The 25803-nt window shown below is 40.8% G+C and overlaps 1 protein-coding gene across 1 annotated transcript in view; it reads right to left on the bottom strand.

Moving 5' to 3' along the window:
* TBC1D9 (TBC1 domain family member 9) overlaps positions 1-25523 on the bottom strand; it is a 105708-nt gene extending 80185 nt beyond the window's left edge. Inside the window, exon 1 of the mRNA XM_045552230.1 lies at positions 24498-25523. Coding sequence (XP_045408186.1) covers positions 24498-24627 — 130 coding nt within the window. The 5' untranslated portion in view covers positions 24628-25523. The remainder of the gene's footprint in view (positions 1-24497) is intronic.
* Positions 25524-25803: the final 280 nt, after the last annotated feature.

Below are 25803 nucleotides of genomic sequence, written 5' to 3'. Positions count from 1 at the left end.
GTGACATGCATCTGTAGTCCCAGCTACTCGGGAGGCTGAGGCGAGAGGATCACTTGAGCCCAGGAGTTAGAGGTTACAGTGCACTATGACCACACCATTGCACTCCAGCCTTGGTGACAGAGCGAGACCCTGTCTCTAATAAAAAAAAAAAAATAGAGTGACTTGCAGTTTGGACCACAAAGGCCTCATGTACCTAATATATAAACAGTTTTGAAATTGGTTGGTAAGAAAAGGCATAACCACCAAATTACAAAGCGGCCAAAGAACAATAGCAATTTGCAGAAAAGGAAATAAAAATGGCTCATAAACATGAAAAATGTTCAACATCACTTAAAAGAAAATGCAAATTACAAAAACACTGAGATACCATTTTCAATTGTCAGAATGGCAAAAATCCAAAGTATGATAACACATTCTGGTTAGCAAGACTGGAAAAACACGCATTCCTCGTTTGTGAGCCTGTAACTCGGTAAAACCCCTAGGGAGGGCAATTTGGCTACACCTATCTAAATTCCAAATACATATGCCCAACAGCCCTGTGATGTCACTTGTTGGAATTTACTCCACAGATATATATCACTTAGCTAAATAACAAATGTACAGGGTTATGTATTACATCATTGGTTTTATAGTAAAAGTTTGAAAACAGCATCAATGTCCATTAACTGGAGAGTACTTAAATAAAATGATGACATTGCCATATAATGGAATCATAGGCAACCATAAAAAATAAAAAGAATGATGACATCCTGTGTTTTGATATAGGAAGATATACTGTTCACTGCCAAAAAAGCACAGTGCAGAAAAACCTTTCTGTGCAAAGGGTTTGGGGAAGGGTGGGATAAAACTACACATTGCTCTTTGCTTGTACATGCAAAAAGAATCTGAGGATGAAAAAAATCAACCCAGGGGTCACCAAGAGTGGGTGATAACAGGCAGTTGGGTGACAGGACTGAGAAGTTTTCCACTCTATAGCTTTTAATATCTTGTATTTTTTAACCACATGAATGTATTATTACTCAAAACTTATTGAAATGTCAAAAGGTGTCTTCCTGTGTCAAGGGTGTTCTTTGCTGAGAGGTTATTAATAAATTATTAACCTGAAGAATTAGGAGAGGCTCGAGGGAGAGCTGGTGAGGGTCGGCACTTGCAGTCTCTCTTCCTCTTGTGTCTTTTCCCAAATGTGAATTATGGACCTTGGAGGGAGAAGCATTTTCAACCTCCCCTCCCCCCCCAGAAATACCTTCTCTTAAAATAGTGTTACTTAAATACAAGCAAACATAAAACTAAGTATAAACTTCTTATGTTCAAAATTCATTTGTAATTATAAACCCAAAATATATTTAACAAATTAAATACAGAAAAATTATAAAACCGATAAAAGTCTAAAACAACCACATTGACTTATTGTGAAAGATGAGGTTGTTTTGTTGAAACTAAATCATCACTTGATCAGAGTAACATGGCCCAGGTTCTCTTGAATTCAGCACACTGCATTACCTTTTGCTATGCAACGTGGTTACTCTACCACCATTCTCCCTCTAGTCATTGTTTAGTGTGTGAAATCATTTGACCTTCTTTTGCCCCACTGCATCTTTTACATATCCGAGCTGCCTCTGCCATTTTCTCAAAGGCTCCTAACAGCTGACATGGGGCCGACAGAGTCACAAATCTAAGTGCTAACTCAAAACGCTAAAACTGGGTGTCGGTAGTCAGTCATAGGGTGGTTATTCTGATAACCCACCAGAAACTTGCATTAAGGTTATTTTGTTAGCATTATTAACATCATAATAAAAATGAAAACATCAGATTTAAAACTTACGGACAGAACTTAGACTCTGAGCTGTATACGGGTCCCCAGCAGTTTGCAGAGCTTAGTACGCAAAACACAGCTGTAAATAGTTAATAACTAATTAGCTGTAATTACTTTGAAAGGCAGTGAGTGCCTCCATTCACTGCCCCAGTTGTAGACTCTTTGCCATGGACTTGACTTCCAAGCCTCTCTTGACACTACCTGGCTCCCTCTTGGCTCCCTAGTGCACCTTCTCCTTCCATTCTCTCTTGCCTCACTGCCACAGCTGTGAGGTAGCCCAGGCCCCATTCCTGTGCACACCTCCAGGCTCTTAGACCCCAGCCCTGGGCAGAGTCTCAAACCACCTAGGGCCTAGGATGAGAGCGTGGACAATTCGTAATGTTATAATCCCCATTTAGCCCAAAGAACAATTCTCTGCAGAGGGCACATATAATGCAGTGTGCATTTCAACGCGTCTATCATTAAGTCTTAACAAAAACCAAGAAACTAATTTCAGTATTAAATATCTATGCAGATTCTTGCTGAATTAAGTCTCTCAAGCCTGGGGAAGATGTCATATATTTCTGTATTCTTACTGCCTACATGTAATAAGCATGTCATATCTGTTTGACGAATAAATAAGTGAATGAATGAATGGATGAGTAGGTGATGAATTAGCCAGGAAGGTAAAGAAAGGGAATGGCAAAAGAAGCACCCATCAAAGTACTGCATGCTGGTAGATTCCACCAGAGCAGTCAATTGGTCTTTCTTTGCTATCTCAAATCCCTTTAATTGTACAGATGTAGTATTATCTTTTCCTAATTAAATTTTTTCTCCATATAAAATGTTCTTTAAGAATCACAGCCCACCAGAAAAATATGCAGTAGCATTTCCACGCACATTTATTTTTAAAGCATTTGCAGGTGCAGTCTAGGGAGTCATTCGGATATTTGGCCTGATGCCAGGGTTAAAGCTAAACCAAGTAGGCTCTGCTGGCCCAAAGTTAATAAAGAATGTAATGTGGTAAACACTGTTCCAGCAAATGCAATTCGAACAGCGATTATAAAGGTCACTGGCTACATAGTTCAGACACATTCTTCTGATACCATGTTCCATGTCAGTCCAGAATGTTGGCCATAATCCAAGAAAAAGGGGAAAGGAAACTGAAATTCTCTCTCAAGTTCAAGTAGTTTCTGAGTGATATAAAGATTTTTGGTTTTAACTTTTAAGTGGTAGAAAGGTAACAGAGCTAACAAAGCTTTCAATTAATTTAAGTTAACCAGTTTAGAAGAGGCAGAAACCTACTTCCTTCCACGAAGATTCAGACATATGGAATGCAAATAAATTATCAGCACTATTCCAGGGCCCACGCTAGCTCCTTTTAGCAGTGCTTTGTTTCCTTTTCTATTCTTGATTTTTATTCTTTCCCCTTTCGGGATTTTCTCTCTGTCGTGCAGGCCTCATTCACCAGAGCTACGTAATTACCATTAATTGGCTGCCCTCTCTCTGGGCTGACATTTCAGCTTTCATGTAACAACACAATGAAGCCACCTCCCTGCATTTCAGCATGTGAAGCTCTCACAAAAGTCATGTGGGTACAGATGTCCATTAGCTAATTTTTTTTCATAATATGTTCGAGATATGCACAGTTTGAACAAATCCCCACGGTTTTAATGAGATTTAACTAATGCTAGAAGATTCTGATGATATGAAAATGAGACTGAATCCAACCACTGTCCCAAACTTCAACTTGTCTGTCACAACAGCAAAGAGCCCAAGGAAGGCACTAGGGAGATAACTTCCGTTCCATAACGGGCTGTACTTCCCTTCCTTTTGGTTTTCAAAATAGAATAAAAAATAGTGATGCAACAGGGTTTTCTCCCTTACCATATATATTTTTTTTTTTGTAAAAGTCCCCTTGAGCAATTATCTCATTTGCATCTGAGCAAGCACTGTTTTGAAGACATATCACCACTGACTTGTCCAAATATTTTGTTGTGGCTTCTGTGGAGCCAAAAATCTCCAAGTGCCAGCAAATGGCAGGGATTATGTCCCTGCCCCCCCTCCCCATGGACTCCTGGCTAATGAGGCTAGGAAAAAAATCTACACCCACTTTTTCTTTGTCTCTTCCTTTAACTTCACATAGCTTCAATCCTGGAGTCCCATTCTGACTCAAGGCACTAAAAAGCTTTTTCTGTGAGTTCAGTTCTTGAGACGATTAGTAAGCCTGTGTGAGACCATCGAGCTCTGCCTCAGCAGACTACTCTGACAATGACTGTCTCTCCCTGTAGCCCAGAGTGTGTCTGAGATCAAGGGCACCTGTTTAGGAAAAACCCCTCCACTTGAAATTGTTGATGACCAAGGGTCATCATATATTGTTTAAAATTTTCAAAGGTTTTCTAAAAAATAATGGGTGTGATGGCCCTGCCTACCTGAGACACCAAGAAACAGTACCTGAGGCAGTACCAAAGCGCTGATGCACAACAATGGTATGGAGCAAATGTGAATAATGAGTACTTCCCACCCTAAAACGGAGAACAGTGTGGACAGACATTCCAATTACTGGAACAACCATTATCCACCCCAATATGCTTTGAGCTGCTATTCTAAGCAATCAATCAGAGAGGGCTTGCTTGTCATCAGTGAACTGAAGTTAAATAAATGATACCTGTCCTTTATCCAAAGATGGTCAGCCACATTCTCACTTAGACCATGGGGCCAGCTAAATTTGCACTTTATGTTTCAAAGATGCAAGGGGATAAGGAAGGTAGGCTGCAGAGTGTTTAAGCAGATGGACTCAAGGCAGACTGCCTGGGCTCACATACCACCAGCTTAAGCACTTATTGCTGTGTATCGTCAGGCTCGGTCCTGTCCTCTGCAGCACGGGGATAATGGTAAGTGCTACCTACTGAGGCTGTCATGCTGGCCAAATGGGAGAGCATGTGTGGGGCACTCAGCACAGTGCCAGGCTCTCAAGTAAGCGTTCAACTGGTTCTATGTAGTATTATTAGGATTGCTAATTGTTATGTGGAGTATCACTGCCAAAATCCAGAAATTGTCTCCTGACTATCCATTTTTTAAAAAATGTTTCTGAAACCACTGAAATCACTGATTCATAAAAGGATAAATGGTTTCCAAGCTGGTGCCTGTCTTACAGAATGAACACCTGGTCTAAAATCCTATGCGATGATTCCATGGTTTAAAGCATGCACACACACACACAAACCCTAAACATCTGCAGAGTACTTCAGTGTATTCATTACTCATTTGATCTTCACAAAAATTCTAACGAGCGGATATCATTTTCTTGCCTTGTATCCATATAAAAAGACATACTGGTGGAATTTGTCTCAAAGCCAGGTCTTCTTATTCTAAATCTTCTCCTCTCCACTATACCAAGAGAGGAAAATGTTCCTTAACTGGTGCATGGGACCTCCAGGCTGAACCCAGTAAGAAGCATGGCTACTTCAAGCTTCCACTTCTTTCAGATAAAGGAAACCACCATCAAATAGGAATGGAGCTAAGCACCATTAGTTGAACCTCCCAACTCCTGCTCCTCATTCTCTAACTACCCATAATGATAGCTATGACATGAACTCTCTGTAGGTGCTGAGTGCTGCAGACTAAGGCAGGGAATCTCAACTTGCCCTAAATCACTTGGAAGCAAGTGGGTTTCAAACTCAGGTGCAGTGCTATTCTATACCTCTGAGCAGCCTGTGCATTGCATAAATGTACCTGGATGAGAGGAATGGGGGGTGCTGAAATCTGCCCCAGCTCTGCCTGCGAGGCTGTGCCTTCCTGGTGGCATAGCTCAGAAGGGCACCTTTTTCTTAGTACATAATGCCCTGTGTAGGACCTGCTCAGGTAACAGCTCCAAAGGCATGCTCTTAACCACGAGTCTATGCTCTTAAGCACCAGACTGCTGTCCCTAGAGGGAGTACAAGTTGAAAATATAAACTCAAAAGAGTATTGATAAATGTATGAATAATGTATAATATGTAATGGTTCTCAGTTATGAAGTGGGAATGAGATTTAGAGGTACAGGGTAGATCATACCTTAATCTTCTCTGCCTGACTTCCAAGACAGCGGTCTCCATGGACAGTTGCTCATCCTTGTCAGAGACCTGTCACAGGTCTTGTTTGGAAACAAAACACTAATGGATATCTTTATACGGTTACAAATACATTTAAATCTGCAAACACTTTCTGCCTTAATAGCTAGATACTATTGTAAGATGTCTCAAATATAACTACAAGGAAACTTTTGAGAAACCAGAACACCTTTCCCAATGAGGACATTGTTACTGTTTATTCATTCATGTTCTCCAACTCCTAAATAAAACACTGCTCAGTTCTCATCTCATCTCATTAAGTGCTTATTTCATTAACTGAATTGAAATCCACTCTTGGTCAGGTAATATCAGCCACGCCATTACCAGTTAAGATCATTCATATATTACAGAACTCAAATCTTCCATAGCTGTCTGCACCAAGGGACACACACTCAACCAAGCCCCAGAATTCCCTCACTGTTATCAGACAAGCAGGAGTTTTTTTGTAGAAAGTGTGATTATCCAAATCACTAACACTTTAGGGCTAATCTCAAAGATGCTGAATGAATATTAGGGAATGAATATTCTTATTGATATACTCCAACCAACAGCACATATTTGCAAATTATACATCATGGTGACACCATACAATTGCCAGTGTAAATAATAGCCTCTGACTATCTATTTCTGTAGGGCATGGATTCCCCAATATCCCCAGTCCCCACCACTCCAGACTATCTCCCTGGCATTAGAACTGGGTGTCAGTTTCCATTTATCACCTCGTACTCTTAAAAAACTAGAAAACTTGTTCATGGTAGAGAAATGTATGTCTAGAACCATAAACTATATCTCTGTCAAAGGTGGAAAAACAAAAGATAGACTGAGATGACTACATGTTTTAAATATTTAGGAAAAGATATTTATTTGTGTAATAAAAGAATATCCCTAAGTGTTCAAAGATTTTAAAATTTGACCTTTACAATATAGGCAATATCACTCTTTCCTCATTCCCCTTCAAAAGTAATTGTGTGATTTTTAAATGCCAGGAGTTATTAAACATCCAGCTACAAATCCCTCCTTTATTTAGCTGGTGTCAGGACCGGACTTGTCCAGGAAAAACAAAAGTCTTTCCAGAGAAATTTCTTTGAGAGATATTTTCTAGATCCTTCAGGGGTTTTCTGGGACTGAAAGTTTGATACTGTTTGATGCCTCAGATCTTCATTTTCCCTGTTAATTTCAGCAAACAACCCTACAACTTTAAACTAAAAAACATTGCATTCTTATTATGTGTGTTTACACACTCATTTCCATAAAGCCAGATTATACCCAGGCAGTCTGAACAAATGGCCTCCAGATAATAGTTAAAATCACGACTTTTGGCTAAGATCAAGTGCAGATAATAGTTAAGTAGGTGCTTTTTCTCTGTTTCCTACTTTGACTGTCCTTGAATAAAATCTTAACAGGGCACATGGAATCTAAAGGTTCATGAAACCTCAAGGTACATGGAACTGCCTACATGTTCTGTGTAACTCTACATGAGATATAAAAATAATGCATTATACTATTTCCAAAGAAATAAGCACTAGTGATTCTGTTCCACCTAGATTCAGAAAACAGATGGGCTGACTATTTAGTATCCCGGACAGTTACAACCAACACTTTTCTTTTTCCTCTTCTTCTTCCTCCATTTCTCCTTCTTTCACTCCCTCTCTCCCTCCCTCCCCATTCCTTCCTTCCCTCCTCCCTTCTTTCCTTTCTTTCCTCCTTTCTAATGACTGTCTGCTCCTTAGGGACAGGCTGCCTTATTTACACTATTCTTACTTGGTACCTGCTACCACAGAGCCGATGGCTACCTAGTAGCTTTTTGATATTGCCATTGCCATTGTTCCTGATTTTGTTGAGTAGATAGATGATTTTTGATAAGACAGAACTACATTTGGGACCACAGAATCCTAATGCCACACTAAACCTAATACTTTTTGCTCTCAAAGGAGTTTCGGTATCTCATTTGACCCTCATAATAAACATGTAACGTGGTAGAAGGAATTATTTTCATTTTCAGATAAAAAAGTCTCAAAAAAGTTAAGAACCACAGCCATACATTTAGGAGACAGCATTGCTGCATATCCTTCCATTACAGAAAGTCCTTTAAGATAACAACCATCAGCCGGGTCTGGTGGCTCATGCGTATAATCCCAGCACTTTGGGAGGCCAAGGAGGGAGGATCCCTTGAGCCCAGGAGTTCGAGGCTGCAGTGAGCTATGATCACACCACTGCATTCCAGCCTGGGCAACAGAGTGAGATCCTGTCTCAGCAAAAAAAAAAAAAAAAAAAAAGAAAGAAAGAAAAAGAAAAAAGAAAAGAAAGCAACCACCAAAAATGTTTAAACTCTTTCACTGCAAATATTAATTACAAATGAAAGATAAGTATAGAATTTCTTTTTATCAAACCCTTTCTATCTGCCACAAAAGATCTCAAACAGGAACAGGTATTCTCTTTGACATTTATATTCTGTTTCAAGGACATTCCCGAGGCCCTTTCAAAGATGATTAACCCCAAAGAGACTGCCTACGTTTACTAAGCTTTCCGAACACACTGTCTCCCATTTTGCATAAGCATTATGGGTCCTCTAAAACAAAGATCTAGTGAGTAAGAGCAAAGGGAAAAAATAATATTCATCTAAGGACATTATAAAATCCTGTGCTCATCTAAACTCTAAGGAAATGGGTGATAAGCACAACAGAAATAAAAATCTGCAATTAGCTTTTATTTATTTGTTGCCCAGGCTGGAATGCAGTGGGGCAATCATAGCTCACTGCAGCCTTTTTTTTTTTTTTTTTTTTTGAGACAGAGTGTCACTTTGTTGCCCAGGCTAGAGTGAGTGCCGTGGCGTCAGCCTAGCTCACAGCAACCTCAAACTCCTGGGCTTAAGCGATCCTACTGCCTCAGCCTCCCGAGTAGCTGGGACTACAGGCATGTGCCACCATGCCTGGCTAATTTTTTCTATATATATTTTTAGTTGTCCAGATAATTTTTATTTCTATTTTTAGTAGAGACGGGGTCTTGCTCAGGCTGGTCTCGAACTCCTGACCTCGAGCAATCCACCCGCCTCGGCTTCCCAGAGGGCTAGGATTACACGTGTGAGCCACCGCGCCCGGCCCATAGCTCACCACAGCCTTGAACACCTGGGTTCAAATGATCCTTCTGCCTCAACTTCCTGAGTAGGTAGGACTATAGACACAAGCAACCACACCTGGCAAATTTTTTTATTTTTTGTAGAGATGGGGGTCTCACTATTTTGCCCAAGCTGGTCTCAAACTCCTGGCCTCAAGTGATCCTCTTGATTCAACCTGGGATTACAGGAATAAGCCACCATGCCCAGCCTGCGAGTGGCCTTTAAAAGCACATGTGCTAAAGTTTAGTACAGCTATTGTATTTAATTGTACACAGACCCTGTGACAAACTGAAATGACAACAAAAACAAAAGAGTAAGTGTTGTCCTTTGCCAGCTCACAAAGTTTTTATTGGCACTAAGAAAGAGGGGATTGATCACAACTCAATAAGCATATTTCTAGCAAGGATATAACCTAAGTTATTTAAGTTACGAAAAAGGCACGGAGTGCTTTTTGGGCAAACACACACCCTGAAATCGGAGTGATACTGACAAAATTAGTAAGGTTCTGAAAAGAATGACCAATAAATTTATGAATTTTTTACAAAAACCAAACTGCATGATGCCTCATCAAGACTCCACAGAATCTTCAGTGAAGCTGGGGTTGTCAGAAGTGGGGAGAACTGGGTTTTATCAGTGACAGAATGAGGGAGAGGGAGCCAGGGGGCTCCAACACACAGGTGAGAGCAGATAAATGGGGAAAAGTCAAAGCGCACATGGCAGCCTCTCCCGGGAGATCACAGGTTACACTGCAGCGGTATTGGAGACACTAGAGGTAGTCCCGTTGCATAATACAGAATAGGAAGAAAGATGGGTTTGCGGTTAAGTGAGCAAAGAACATGGGCTGTAAGGATTAGCCATGCTACCCAACCAGAACTGTACAATGATTAGGCTGATGCCTGAATTGCCCAGTGCAAAAAGGAAATGCCAACTCACTGTTCCGTGTTAGGACCCTATTCTTCTCTCTGTTCGCCTGAGGGGAAGGAAAATTGCTAAGGAACAACCAGGGGAGTCACTTGTCAGAGCTGCATGTGCTACATTACAGAGAATCCTAGTAAACTGCCGCGGAAAGGAGGGTCTTCAAGGAAAAGGAGCAGCTAGAACAGTATCAGTCCTTAGACTGAGGCAACACCCTCCGTCTGCTCACTCCATGCCCTGTTCCCTCCCTCCCCCTTCTCTGTCTCTGTCTCTCTGTCTCACACACACACACACTCTCTCTCACACAAGCTCATACCCCTATGGTGTTCCCCACAATAAGAAACTAAGAACTGTGGTTGCAGGGTCCCACATCTGGGCATTCGGATAAGTAAGAGCACGAGAGAAGCACTAACATTTGTATCATTGTCATGAAAGACAAGTATTATATATTCCTATTGTTTGAACAATATGTAGTAAACTGAACATTTTTAACTGATTGGAAGGCTAAAAGAATTACCAGGAAATGGTATAAGACACCTTACAATTTACAGAGATCCTGCTGCAAGCACAATAATAAATTTCTGAGAATTGCTTTGGTGGAAAATCCAGAGTTGAGCAATGTTAAGAGTTTAGGATATTGACTCTTAATTTTTTGATTCACAATTCATTTTAAGGAGCTGATGTGAAGTGGTGGAACCTCAGCTCCAGAAAAATACACAGTCACAATTAATTCTATTGATCTTGTATATAATTTCAGGTTGTCCAAGGACCTCCTGAAATTGCTACAAGTTTAAGTATCTCTAAAGAAAAAATAGATTGGGGAGCCAAGGTTGTAACGATCTCATGAAAATCTTAATAATTGTTTTATGCCCATAATGGAAAAGTAACAGATATTAAATAAAGAAAATCTTTATGACATTTAACACAAATTGCACTAATGAAAATCAATATGGTATGTCAGATTTACATTTTTCCTCTTTGTTTGCTATAAACTTTTTGAGAGTGCCCACGCTCATGATAATCATGAATATCTGTTTTCTTCATTGACTACTCATACAAAAAGTCTTTCCTGTGTCTGGTCCTCCACTCAGATGTTCAATGTCCTCTTAATTTCATAACTTGGAAGGGCTCCATATTGTGGTCCCAAAGAGAGCTGAACTAGAAGACTTCAAACAGGGAAAATCTGTAAAATTTTTTTGGGAAAATCCAGAGACAGTTTTCAGACTTCCTCCTTGGCACACAGTTCCATAACTGTAACCCATGACAGCTGCTGGCCAGTGACATCAAAACTCTTGGGAGAAGGTGTGGCTTCGATCTGCTGGCTTCCCTCATTTCCACACTCAAGATTGCATTTCCCAAACTGGAACTCACTTTGCCTCGGTTTCCTTTACCTTTCCAAAGGATGCATTCCAAGATCATCTTCCTCTCTCCGTTTTTTTTTTTTTTAAATCTCCCTTTCTAATGCTACTCTCTTTCCAAAGTCACTCAAAATTGAGTACAAATTCAAGCTCTGCCTGCTATTAGCAGGATCTCCTCAAGTCTAATAAATATTAGCTTCTCTGAGCACTCAGTCTCCCCATCTATAAACGAGGGGAATATCTAGCCCACAGGGTTGTTATGAAAATCAAATTCGTGAATGTATGAAAACTTCTCAGCACAATGTTTGAACAACAGAGGATTTTAGCAAATGTTAGCTCCTCTGACTTCATGCTTTCTCTATGCAAACTGCAAAATTATTTTTTGAAAATGTAATCATGCATTAATAAAATAACTGCAATAACGATGTTTTGAAATTTAGCTGTAGATCACATAGATTTGAAATTTTATTACAAAGATGCTTTTAGAAATAGTATATTTTACATTATTCATTCTAGTAATGTATATGCAAATATGATAAAACATAAATGGAGTAAAAAAGAGTAAATGAATTAATGATTTCTTCTTTTTTTTTTTTTGAGACAGAGTCTCACTCTGTTGCCCGGGCTAGAGTGAGTGCCGTGGCATCAGCCTAGCTCACAGCAACCTCAAACTCCTGGGCTTAAGCGATCCTACTGCCTCAGCCTCCCGAGTAGCTGGGACTACAGGCATGTGCGACCATGCCCGGCTAATTTTTTTTTTCTATATATATTTTAGTTGGCCAGATAATTTCTTTCTATTTTTAGTAGAGACGGGGTCTCGCTCTTGCTGGTCTCGAACTCCTGACCTCGAGCGATCCACCCGCCTCGGCCTCCCAGAGTGCTAGGATTACAGGTGTGAGCCACCGCGCCCGGCCTGATTTCTTCTTTTTATGCTTTAATTAAAGAGCCCAAATGTAAATATGTTAAGTTCTGCTTATTTTTCTTAAAGACCACTTTGGTTCCTAGGTTAACACAAAGATTAAAAAATTCATTTGTATGTACTACTGACATGTAGAGAGTTTTCCTTATTAAGAAGGATTCAAAACAAGTAATATAGAAAAAAAACAGAATTAGATAAACAAAGAGTTCACTATTTTTGTTTAAAGTATAAACAGAGAGCCAGTCCTCAATGTTGTACTTGACCTTCACTCAGGCAAACACCTGCCCAGCAAGCCTTAGAATAATGGAACTGAAAAGGTGAGCACGGAGGTGCAATCATGAGGGTGCATTTCCCAGACATCACCTTGGGGACTATTCACCTAACTCTGTGCTCCTTGGACCCAAAGGGAAAGTAGAAGAGTTGATTTCATGCAAATGAACATTTCTAACCCAGATCTCCAATGGAGAGGTAGGGGAGAACCTTAATGGGTCTCTTGAATGGATCCCCCAGCTGGGAAATCTAGGGATCCAATGCTCCCTGAAAGGATGTGTAAACAACCTAACAGCAAAACTGTGAAATGCCATTCGAATCAAACTAGAAGCCAGTGGCAATTGCAGAACATCTTATAAAACGACTGTCCTGTCCTCTGAGCTCTTTAGAACACACACTTGACAGGAAAGGAAACCAAAGAAAAGGAGGAAATGGGTTAATGACTTCTTCCCAGTCCCCTGGTTTAACTAGTAGAGGATGTTTCCAAACTCCAAATTCCTTATATATATATTCCAGTCCTCTCCCTGGTGATCAGTCCCAGTTTGCCACTGCCAGAGAGAGCTATTTGTGCAAGAAAAGGGAGAGAGAAGATGAGGGAGGGGGAGAGAGAGAGGCTGTCTACCCTCTACTGGAAGAACTTTCAAAATGTGCATACAATATCAGGAAGGAAGAAGCAAGCTATGTAGAAACAATGTAAGGCTGCTTATCAAAAATTATCTTCTCCCCAAAGCCTGAATATTTGACTTAACTTTGTTAAGCTGCCTAAATATCAGAGAGATATCCATTTGCTTTAAGAGAATCCTTTAGAAAATGCAATGTCTCTGTAAACTGCCAAATTCTTCAGTTACTCACACACTGCTGTGAGCCGGAGTGGGGGGGGGGGCAGTTGCCCCCAATCCCTACATGAGATCTGCAGCAAGGACAGGACAATGACAGGCGCAGTCATTGATGAATGGTTATGTTTCCTGTATTTTACATAACTTATAGATTCTTCAAAACCGGTGCCAAAAGGTTATTAAGCAGCATTTTAGACAAGGAAATCAAGATGAGAAAGAAAGAGAAAACTAAATCACATCTCTAACAGGTGGGGCTGTGACTGGAATCCAGTTGTCTGCTTACTAAGTGAGGGACTGAAGCGTAGATCCCTGTGAGAGCGGTTAGAGAACACAAAGAAGTTGTGCAAAGAGCAAGCCTTGCATGGTTTTTCTTTTTCTTTCTTTCTTTCTTTTCTTTTTCTTTTTTTTTTTTTGAGACAAGGTCTTGCTCTGTCACCCAGGCTGGAGTGCAGTGGCACGATCATAGCTCACTGTAGGCTCAGACTCCTGAGCTCAAGCGATCTTCCTACCTCAGCCTCCCAAGTAGCTGGGACCAGGCACGTGCCACCTGGCTTCTCGTGCTTTCTCAGTTTGCCTGTGGTATTCCCTGCACGGCACTGTGCACCATGAAGCAAGCATGGGCTTCAACCTCCAAGACAAGACCTAGAACTCAACGTGGCGCCTACTATAGTTGTTAGCATTATAAGCTGCCCACTTCCAAATTACAAATTCTTGATTTGTACACAACGACAAAATAGGTTTCTGTGGGCAGGCCTGGGAATCATACCACAGTTTACAACCTGATGTTTTCATAAATTGTTTCCTCTCCGTGCATGGGGATGGCAAAACAGAGAGCACATGCAGTGTCCCTAGAACAGGAAGTCTGCCTCAACCTCTCAAATTCCTCACATTTCTGAAAGGAAGCTTAGGGTAAATTTTCTCTTGCCTAGTTTTTGTGACCAGTTTACAAACACTCAGAAGATGTCTAATGTCATCTCAAATCCTACGCAAATTATACGCATTCGTCCTTACTTCTTTGGAGAAAAAGGCAAAGGCTCAAGAAAAATTGGTGTGGGTGATGACACCATTCTGTGGACAAAGTTCTCTTAAAGCTGATAATAATAGAGGGGGAGGGATTCATGGAACAAGCAAGCAAAATCTGCTTTTGTCTAATCGTGCTTCTTGCTAGCGGCACTTGCTAATTACGTAAAGATTATGAGCCAACTCCGTACACAGCTAGTCACTAATTAAAACATTATGCTCCATTAGGAACTAACACAAACTTTAACTGCTTTTACATACAGTTGACCCTTGAACAACATGGGTTTGAACTGCACAGGTGCAGTGGGTTTCTTTCTTCCTCTACCACCCCTGAGATGGCAAAACCAACCCCTCCTCTTCCTCCTCCTCTTCCTACTCAATGTGAAGATGAGGATGAAGACCTTTATGATGATCCACTTCCACTTAATGAAGAGTAAATATATTTTCTCTTCCTTATGATTTTCTTAGTAACATTTCCTTTTCCCTGGCTTACTTTATTGTAGGAATACAGTACATAATACATATAACATCAAAATATGTGTTAATAGATTGTTTGTGTTATAGGTAATGTTTCCAGTCAACCGTATTAACGGTTAAGTTTCAGGGGAGTCAAAAGTTATATGTAGATTTTCGACTACACAAGGATCAGCATCCCTAATCCCTAAATTGTTCAAGGGTCAACTGCATAACAAAATACACAAGGGCAACTAGTTGCAACTTTGCTAATACAGTACTTACGAATTAGAAAGATGAAATCATTTTTCCTCAAAACAAGCACCCATCAGGGTTTCATGAACATTGCTTTGTTATTTCTCCCCTACCACTGAGAGTTACTTGATTATTTGATTATCAAATGGAAAGTTTCCCTAGCTGTGGCAGTCTCCACTGAGTGTAAAATGTCAGATTCCTGGACAGTGCAATGCTCTACCTCACACGGAACAATGTCATACAGCCTTAATTAGTCCTCATTCATACCGTCTCCATGCCTGCATTCCTAACTCTCCTGCATTCGTTCATTCAGGTTGGATCACTAGGTTACTAATGGCTCTGCAGCAGAAACTTACCTTTTCTTTCTTTTATATCTTTGTAAAGTTTCACACTCTCTCTATATAAGCATAGTGGTACTAACACATTTCTGACAGAACAGCTTATGAGGAAATGTCCTCATCTCTTGATGAGATCTTCTAACTTGAAGCCCCTATGTTCTGATTCACCTGGGATCCACGAAGCTCCTAAACTTGCATACAAATTTTTGGAGTCCTTCCATTTTTATGGACTTCTGGAAGTCCATAGCTTTTATTAGATTCTCAAAGGGATGGGGGGTTGTAAGAGGAAAATAAGGTTAACATACACACTATTATAGTCGATCTTGTAAAGAATGCTAAATAAATACAAATTTCAATAGGCTCCTACTTATTAGCTGTGGGGCCTAGGGTGAGTCACTCAAATCTCTCTGAAGCCTCAGTTTCCTTTTCTATGAAATGGGGATAATAATGGCATCTACCTTATAATGGCAGACCAGGTAATTTATACCAATATCCACTACTAGGGAAAACTATACAAATCAGACAAACTATACTGTAAAATATCAAAAAATGTTAAAAAGATAAATTACCTCACCTGGGGGAAAGAGAGACTTAGGGGGAACAGCCCTATATTTGAGGCAACTATTATTTGGGGAGGCATTTGCCTCTTCCAGAGGGACTTGCTGAGTGGCTGGGAGTAGTCTGGGTGTGTTTTTTACAGAAGCATGGACTGGGGAGACCAGGGTAGGGGTCAGTGCCAACAAAGAGGTAGGGAGGCTAATGATGCTCCCTTTTTGGGGGGTTGGGACCTTGGAGGGCTACAACTTAGTATGAATCCTAAGTGAGCAAAACCACCCAGGTGAGAGCTCAGTTTTATAATATATTGATACCTAAAATTAAAGTGATTTTAGTTTGCAACTGGCAGGCAAAAAATTCTGTCTAATAAAAAATAACATTATCTTTTGCTTCAGATTAGTTCTACAAAGGAGAAGTACAATGTCCCATTTATAATCAAAGGCAGCCAAGCATAAAGGATGACTTAATAGCGTGAATGAAAACTCAGAGAAATAACACACAAGAGAACAGAACATGTGGGCTCAAGATATTTAAGTCAACAGAAACTTTAAAAGAACTATACTTGCTCAAAAAAGAAAACAAGATTGAGCGTTGTGATAACCGGAAATTATAAAAATGAACCAAACAAATTTTCTAATTGAAAAAATAATTTTAAATCATTGGGCTGAACAGAATATTAAATATAGTTGAAAGGACAGTTATTAAATTGAAACATGGATCAGAAAAAAATAACTAAAAAGGAAGTAAGTAAAAATCGGAAAGTAATAGACATAGAAGATACAATGAAAATGTCTAATATACATGTAATTGGAGCAGCAGAAAGAGAGAACAGGGGCAAAGCCATATTTGAAGAAACAATGGATTAGAAGTTTACAAAACCAATGGGAGACATCCTAAAGAAGAACTACTACCACCAGGAAGAATTTTTTTTTTTTTTGAGCCAGAGTCTCGCTCTGTTGCCCTGGCTAGAATGCAGTGGCATTGTCATAGCTCACAGCATCCTCAAGCTCCTGAGCTCAAGCAGTTCTCCTGCCTCAGCCTCCCGAGTAGCTGGGGCTACAAACATGCTCCAGCACTCCCAGCTGATTTTTCTTTCTTTCTTTTTTTTTTTTTTATAGAGACAGGGACTCGCTCTTGCTCAGGCTGGTCTCGAACTCCTGACCTCAAGTGATCCTCCTATCTCAGCCTCCCAGAGTGTTAGGATTATAGGCATAAGCCACTGCGACCAGCTTCCAAATAGAATTTTTTAAAATCCACAAATATCTAGTAAACTTCAGAAAAGCTAAACTTCAGAAAGCTAAACTCAAAGAGAAAAGTTTAAAAGCAGTTAGAGAAAAAAGACATACTACCTACAAAGGAGCAATAATTCATAGTGGCAGTACATCTCAAAAGAAATAATGTAGATCAGAAGACAATGGAACAACATCGTAACCGTGCTTAAAAAATATTAATGGCCAAGCATTCAAACCAAAAATATCGTTCAAGAATGAAAGCATAATGAAGACATTTGCAGACACACAAAAACGCAGAAAATTTGTCACCAGAGGGTTCTCCATTAAAGGAAAGAGTAAAGGATGTTTTTCAGGTAGTAAAGGATTCCAGAAAAAAATGATCAGAGATGGAAGAAAAAAGTAAAGCAAAAATGGTAAACGTGGAAATCTAACTGAAAATATAGACTTTTAAAATGGTAATACTTGGCCAGGCACAGTGGCTTACACCTGTAATCTCAGCACTTTGGGAGGCTGAGGTAGGAGGATTGCTTGAGAACAAGAGTTTGAGACCAGCCTGGGCAATGCAGTGAGACCCTATCTCTACAAAAAATTTTTTAAAAAATAGGCTGGGCATGGTGGCATGCACCTGTAGTTCTAGCTACTCAGGAGGCTAAGGCAGGGCAATCACATGAGCCCAAGGAGTTTGAGAATACAGTGAGCTACAACCATGCCACAGCACTCCAGCCTGGGTGACAGAGTGAGACCCTGTCTCAAAAAAAAAAGAAAAAGAAAAAAAGTAATATGTTCTTGGGTTGAAAATATGTTAAAAATTAAAATACATTACAACAATGACATGTAAATTGTTGGGGAGTGAGGAGTTAAGAGTATTCCATGGTCCTTGCATTATCTGTGAAAAGATTAAAAGTACCAATTTAAAAAATAAAAGTACCAGTTAGCAGTATATTTTAATAAGTAAAAAATCATTTGTAATCTCCAGAGTAACTACTAAAAGAATAAGGAAATAAATATAAAACTTCTAGCTAACAGAGGCTCAAAAAATGTAACTTAAAAAAAAAAAAGAATTAACTCCCATATTCCACCAAAAGGCGAGGAAGGAAAATGAAAAGAACATAAGGCAGGTAGAAAAAATAGAAAGCACTTAGTAAAATAGCAGATTTAAACCCAAGTCACATGTACATTGACTTAACAATCCAATTAAGAGGAAAAGTTTTCAAAATGTATTAAGGAAAAAATTAACTATCTGCTATTTATAAAAGACATATCTATAACATATGGATACAGAAAGGTTGAAAGTAAAAGTATGAAAAAGAGATCCCATATGAACACTAACCAAATAAATCTGTTCTAACTATAATGAGGCTAAAGCAATTCTTGAGATACAAGTGAACATTTAATAATGATAAAATGCTCAATTCATCAGGAAAATACTACAATTATAAATTATAATGCTATGTTATTAGGATTATTACATGCAAGTTCAGTCAAACACTTGTAAATCAGTTAATATAAGTCACCACACTAATGGAATAAAAGAGAAAAGTCATATGATTATTTCAATAAACACAGAAAGGCATCTTTTAAAATGCAACATCCCTATATAATTAAAAACTCCTCGCAAACTAGAAATAAGAACTCCTTAAAATGAAAAAAGATCTACAAAAATCACCATATTTAACAATGAACAAATGTTGAAAGTCCTTCTTTTGAGACCTGGGAAGGGACATCACCACATCGATAATTGTAATGATGTCCTAGACTGTGAAGAAAGCCAAAGAAAAATTTTTAAAAAGCATAGAGATTAAAAAAGAAATAAAACTGTCAATATGATCAGATGATCTGGCTGTATATGTAAAAAATACAAAAGGATCTACAGATAAATTACCAGAATTCATTTCTTAAGTTAGCTACATTCTGTACACAAAGTCAATATAAAAAACAACTATACTTCTCCATCCCAGCAAAAAGAAATAGAAAATGAAATTTTAAAAAGACATAATGTACAACAAAGTAAAAAATATGGGCCAAGTGCGGTGGCTCACACCTGTAATCCAAGCACTCTGGGAGGCTGAGGTGGGAGGATTGCTTGAGGTCACTTGTTCAAGACCAGCCTGAGCAAGAGTGAGACCCCGTCTCTATTATTTACATTATTTAAAAAAAAATTAAATATCTAGAAATAAGTCTAATAACAGATGTGTAAGACCTCTACACAAAAATCTTTGAAACACTGAGAGAAATTTTAAAAAATATAAATACATAAACAATATATTATGTTCAAGGACCAGAAGACTGGATGCTATAATGGTAACAATTTTGCCAAAATTTATTTACAGACTCAATATAATCTCAATCAAAATCCCAATAGTTTTAAAGTCTTTGTTGCTGCTGTTGTTTTGTTTTGGTGGAACAAGCTGATTCTAAAATACAGATAGTTCGACTTTCTATTTTTTGACTTCACAGTGATGCAAAAAATGTACACATTCAGTTCACTCCTTGACTTGCAATGGGGTTACATCTGAATAAAATCATTGTAAACTGAAGATACCATAATCAAAAATGCACTTTTGACTTAACAATATTTTCAACTTACGATGGGTTTATTGGGACATAACCCCATTATAAGTAGAGGAACATCTGTATTGCGTAAATGTAAAAGTCAAAGAATAGACAAGAAACTCTTCGAGAACAAAGAACAAGATTAGAGAACTTGATCTACTGAATATAAACTCTTATTATAAAACTACAGTGTGGTTTTGGTGCAAGAATATACTAATAAACAAAAGGAATAGACTAGAAAACCCAAAATAGACCCACACATATTTGGGCACGTGAATTCTGATCAAGCTAGCCCTATAGAGCACTGGGGACCAGAATGCTTTTCTGGTAAATCACACTGGGGCATATGAACGTCCACAACAAATGTAAAAAATAATACTTGGCCCCAAACTCACATAATATGCAAAAATTAATTGCCAGTGATTTGGAGGTTACAACTGCAAAGTTTCTAGAAGATAATATAAAAGAATATCTTTATAACCTCAGAGTAGGAAAAGACTTATTGAACAGGACACAATAAAACACTAACCATAAAGGAAATGGAATCTATAAAGGACTTGAATGAATTAATAAATTAAGAATTTCTTTTCATCATTTACTAAATAAATAGGCAAGAAACAAAAGATTTTGCCACATGCATAACCAACAATGAATGGGCTTGTATCTAGAATATATTCTAAAAATTCCTACAAATCAGTAAGAAAAAGACAGTCCAGTAGAAAAATGGACAAGAGACTTGAACATGTCACTAACATGGTTGTTAAAATATTTCAAATGGCCAATAAATATATGAGAAGATACTCAACTTCATCAGTCACGAAAAAGCAAATTAACCCTACAATGTGATATTACTGCAAAACTACCAGAATGCCTAAAATTACAAAGACTGACAGTGTTGGCAAGGATATGGGATGGAGCCAGGGAAACTCCCATATGCAGCTGGTGGGAGTATATTGATACAATTACTTTGGAAAACAGTTTGGTATCATCTGCTAAAATTATAGTACATTTATTGTATAAGGTAGCAATTCTTCTCCTGGGTATAAACCAAATAGATACGTATGCCCACAGGCATCAAGAAGCATGGCCCAAAATGACCATACCCACATTATCTATAATACCCAAAAATGGGTCATCCAAAGGCCCACCAATAATACAGTTGATAAACAATAAATAAATAAATTGTGATATATTCATATCATAATTTTCTACATAGAATAGAAAAATGAATGAACTACAGCCACCCGCAACAACATGCATGAATATCACAAACACAAGGCTGAGCAAAAGAATCCAGACACAAACAAATACATACTGTATAATTCCATTTCAATTTTTTGCTCAAAAAAAAAAACCCAGGCAGGCTGGGCACAGGCTCATGCCTGTTATCCTAACACTCTGGGAGGTCAAGGTGGGAGGATCGTTTGAGGACAGGCGTTCAAGACCAGCGTGAGCAAGAGTAAGACCCTGTCTCTACTAAAAATAGAAAAAATAAGCCAGGCCTGTTGACACACACTGGTAGTCCCAGCTACTTGGGAGGCTGAGGCAGGAGGATCACTGGAGCCCAGGAGTTTGAGGTTGCTGTGAGCTAGGCTGGAACCATGGCACTCTAGCCCTGGCAACAGAGCGAGACTCTGTCTCAAAAACAAACAAACAAACAAAAAACAGGCAAAACCACCAGAATGTTGTGTTTAGGGATGTGTTCTTTGTTGCAAAAACTATAAAGAAAAGCAAGGAAGTGTTTATCAAAAAACATCAGGATAGTTTTTACCTTCAGGAGTGCATGAGAGTAGGGACTGAGGAGGAATCACATGGGGGTGGGGACTGGGCATTGGCAATGTTCTATTTTTTTATGCTGGTGTTGGCTGAGGAGTGGTTTGCTTTGTCATATATCAGTGCATCTGGTTTGTGTACTTTTTTGTATGTGTATGAAATCTCAGTTAAAAGGAGTTAAATAAATCAATCAAATGCATCTATAATAGAAGATTTCATTGCATCAGTACCCATGCATATTGCCTGTAACCAGGAACAGAATAACTTGATTTTTTTTTAAAGTGTCAAGTATCCTCATTTTGGTCCATTATTTTTTGTAGCTTTCTGTGCGGACATCTTACCAAGCATCATAATGGCTAAACATTGAACACTCCTGGACAGTTCACACTGAGTACTTTTCCCACTTTTGTGTCATCCACTTGCTGAGTGGACACGGCTGCATGGGTCCAGATAATGAACTTTATATAAATGTTCTGAGATCTAGAAAATTTCCAACCATTAATACCCAACACTTGCTCCTCCCTCCCTTTTCACAGGCAGATCTTTTTCTTTCTTATCTTTTTAGCTCAGGAGTCACTCCCTCAGGGAATCTTTCCTTTGCCCCCACCTCTACCCCCATTTCTTACTGGAACTAACCAACATCATGAAACTCTCCTTATGCTATTTGTTCTGGCCATATTCCGTCCATTTGCCCCCACCCCTCAGATCCATCCCTGGGAAGCTGATCCCCAGGGACTCCATCACCAGAACTCCCTGTCCAGGTGGCTTCTATCAGGTTCTGCTGACGGGAAGCAATGGCAGAAGCTGGGGGGATGGGAGAAGAAAGAATTCAGGGCATGGCCTCCCCATTCTCTTTTGGCCATGATCTGTTTCCAGGGGTGACTGCTTCTGCCCAGGCCAACGCTCCTCCTCCCCAGCTCCAGCTCTCACGGACTCCAGTAACATCTTCCCTGCCTCTGGTTTAACAGCTCCTCACTGCTAAACCCAGTGTAAGGTTCTGATAACCCCACCTCCATCTTTCTAAGTCGCCTTTTCACCAAACTCTCTTCATTTGAACTAGGCTGGATTCTGTTTTCTGCTGGGACCCTGTGGAGTGGCAATTTTACATTAATTTATGTGATTATTTCATCAACATCTGTCTTCTCCTAGACTGTGAGCTTCATAACACTGGCACTTTGGAATGTGCCAACAAATATTTGTTAAATGATTTAGTGAGTTAATGAATGAATGAACTCACATTAGAATAAGAATATACTATACATTGTAGACCATTTCAACCATTGTTTGTTGAAAATAGCCTTTGTTGTCATGAATATATTTACTCATGACAATAGTTTCAATTATTCCAGCAATAAGTGCGATAGGCGTGATTTCTCAATTTAAAAGATATAATTTTATCTATCGGAACTGAGTCAAAAATGATGAGATGCGATTCCAAGTGGATTGTAGTCCGTTATAGCTCCAAGAATCAGTAGGAACACAATAAAAATGTTAAATAGAAAAAGAAGGCTCTGCATCCCTGAATTTTTCACACCCTATTATTGCACATGAGCCAGGTAAATAGATACTTAATGGTTACAAGACGTAAGAACGTTAACTCCAGCAGGAAATATTCTTTGTTACTACAATAAACTAACTACTCCACATTGTTGTCCTAGGCTTAAAGGAGAATACAGTGGTACCAGCATTAGATATGCAAGTTACATATTAACATTTATAGTTAGACTTCTACAAAATGAACTGGAAAATTCTGATTCCAGTTCCCTAGTCAGTATTTCCAGAATGGGGTCTGAAGCTTTGTAGATTCCTTTCTCTTCTATGGTAGGAAAAGTGCAACAACAACAACAAAAATCAGACTACCTACAAGCCATTTGATGCACTAGCAAGATCTTTCAAACAGATACCACTATGCATTTCACCACAGGGCACGGGGATTTTATCTTGAGAAAACTAATTTATAAAAATAATCACAACTAAATACATACTACACCAAGAATTTTCATTTCATAGCAGGGCATTTTGAAAACAACACTGTACCTAGTATGCAAATTCCCGAAGGGTGATACATGCTCAACTCTGAAGAGGTCAAAGTTCATCTCATTTTGACAGTCTCCTTCCTAGTGAAACATCTATTTCTTCTGTTAACTTTTTCACTGTAAAAAGTATTCCAGTTCTGTTCACTCCAAGAGAGAGGGGGAAGGTCCAATTTCTCTAGTATGGTTTGTGTTCCATGTTGTTTGTAACCTCCCACCATGCAAATTAGTTAATAAAGGAAGACCTTTCTAATATGGCACTACTTTATGGGTTTGACTGATCTTGTAATCCTGATTGCTATGACATGGCTTTGGTAACAATACCTTGTGAGGGGGTTGGGGGAAGAGGTGATGGAGCTAAAATGGTTAAAATGCAGTTATACATTCAATTCATTTTACAACCAGACCCCGATAACTTGCTGTGTTTTGTGTCTAATTAGGTGCAACAAAAGAATTCCTGTCTCCTTATTCATTTCTCTTAGGTCATAACTAATATAGGAAATGACCACATCAGCTCCATACTGATTGCTTCTGTGGGAACAAAAGAGCATTTTATACCTAATCCTGCTGTTGCCAACGAAGAAAGTGAAGTAAAAACATCCCTCCATCCCTCTTCTCCATAAGGAAAGCAATACTTTTTTAGAAAGGGGGGAGGGGTGGAAATACCGCATTCAATTTATAAGGGATAATATTCCCTCCACCCCAGGCTCACTCTTCTGCACTCGCACCCCCACCACCCACTTACGGAGCGCCCAGAACGCCAAGGGGCCCATAGCCCGACAGGGTGGGAAAGAAGCATCTCTTTACGGTCTGAAAATCACGACTCCCGCTGCCTTCCACACAACAAGGCAGGGCGAGTCGCCCAGCCCCAGGGGACCGGGCGGCGTCTCCGGTGCCCGCAGCCCGGGACCCGGGCGGCGCCGCAGCGCTCGGTCCCCCTCCCACGGGGACCGGCCGGGGGCCCTTACCCGCCAGTCCGCCGCCACCGCCTCCGTCGCCGGCGTGCCCCTTCCTCCGCTGCAGGATGAAGTACGGGTTGGCCCTCTCGGTGATCCACAGCGCGTTGGCCAGCAGCACCTCCTCGGGGTTCACCCACATGTTCCCGGCGGCCGCGGGCGGACGCACAAAGGGGCCGCGGGTCGGGTCCCGCACACACCACCGCGCACGGGCGCGCCCGCTCGCCCGCTAGGTGCGGCGGCGGCGGCGGCCAGCGACCTCACCAGGGGGCGGCCCGCGGCGCCCGGGCCACAACAAAGCCCCAGCAGGCGGCCGGGGAGCGCGGCGAGGACGCGGGCACGCCGAGCTGCATCCTCCCCGCGGCGCCGCCGCCCCTCGCGAGCCCGCGGCCGCAGACGCCCAGGCCTGCCGTTCCCAGCCCGGCTCCGGCCCAGGGCGGCGGGAGGAGGAGGAGGAGGAAGGGGAGCGGGAGGAGGAGGAAGTGGTGTAGCTCAGTCCTGGGATCCGGCTCTGCAGCGGTCACGGCTGCGGGCGACGCGAACAGATTCGGCCCCGCGGTCAGGGCCGAGCTGGCCTGGGGCGATCCTGCTTCCGCAGCGCCACCCGCACTCCTGGGTCGCTTCTGTCTCTACCTGCTCAGAGCTCCCGCAGTCGCCGTGCGTTAGCACTCGGTGTCCCGGCCGCTCGCCCCGCCGGCGAAGCCCCACTCCCCGCTGGAAGGACGCTCCGGGCACTGCGAATGAATGACGATAGAGCGGCTCACTTGGAGCGATCGCGGGTGACACTAGCTTCCGCGGCTGCGGTTCGTCCGCGAGCTCTACGCGCCGAGCTGGGCAGCTGCGGCTGGCTTCGGGGGAGCCTTCTGGGGACCGTGTGCCAAGCACTGGGCCACACGCCCATCCCAGCAGGGAGAACGCTGCGAGCTGCGTGGGTGTGTGTGCGCTGTTTGTGGGTTTGAGGTTGACGCTCTATGGGACAGCGCCACCCCTTTTCCCAGGAAACCTGTGTTCCAAGGTTCCAGACCTGGAGCTAGATTAGACACCCTGGTCGGAAGTGGACGCAGCCAATGGTTGTCGATGTTTTTGTTTCCTCCATCCCTAGGGCAAGTCATGCGCTACACTTGTCACTGCTGTGACCCCTCCCCCTCTCCACTCCATTGTAATTAAAGTGGCCCAGCTAAGTGCATTACATCACTTCTTTCCTTGACCCGTAGGGCGCGAGCAATAGCGAAGTTGGAAGCAGCCCAACAGCTTAGACCAACTAATTCACACCACAGCTGTTCCTATGTCAGGCATTTGGAGCTTCGAAAACTAGGCA

This window comes from Lemur catta, chromosome 5, assembly GCF_020740605.2.
Source record: "Lemur catta isolate mLemCat1 chromosome 5, mLemCat1.pri, whole genome shotgun sequence".
In the NCBI taxonomy this organism is placed as follows: domain Eukaryota; kingdom Metazoa; phylum Chordata; class Mammalia; order Primates; family Lemuridae; genus Lemur; species Lemur catta.
This window is presented reverse-complemented; position numbering and strand designations above follow the sequence as displayed.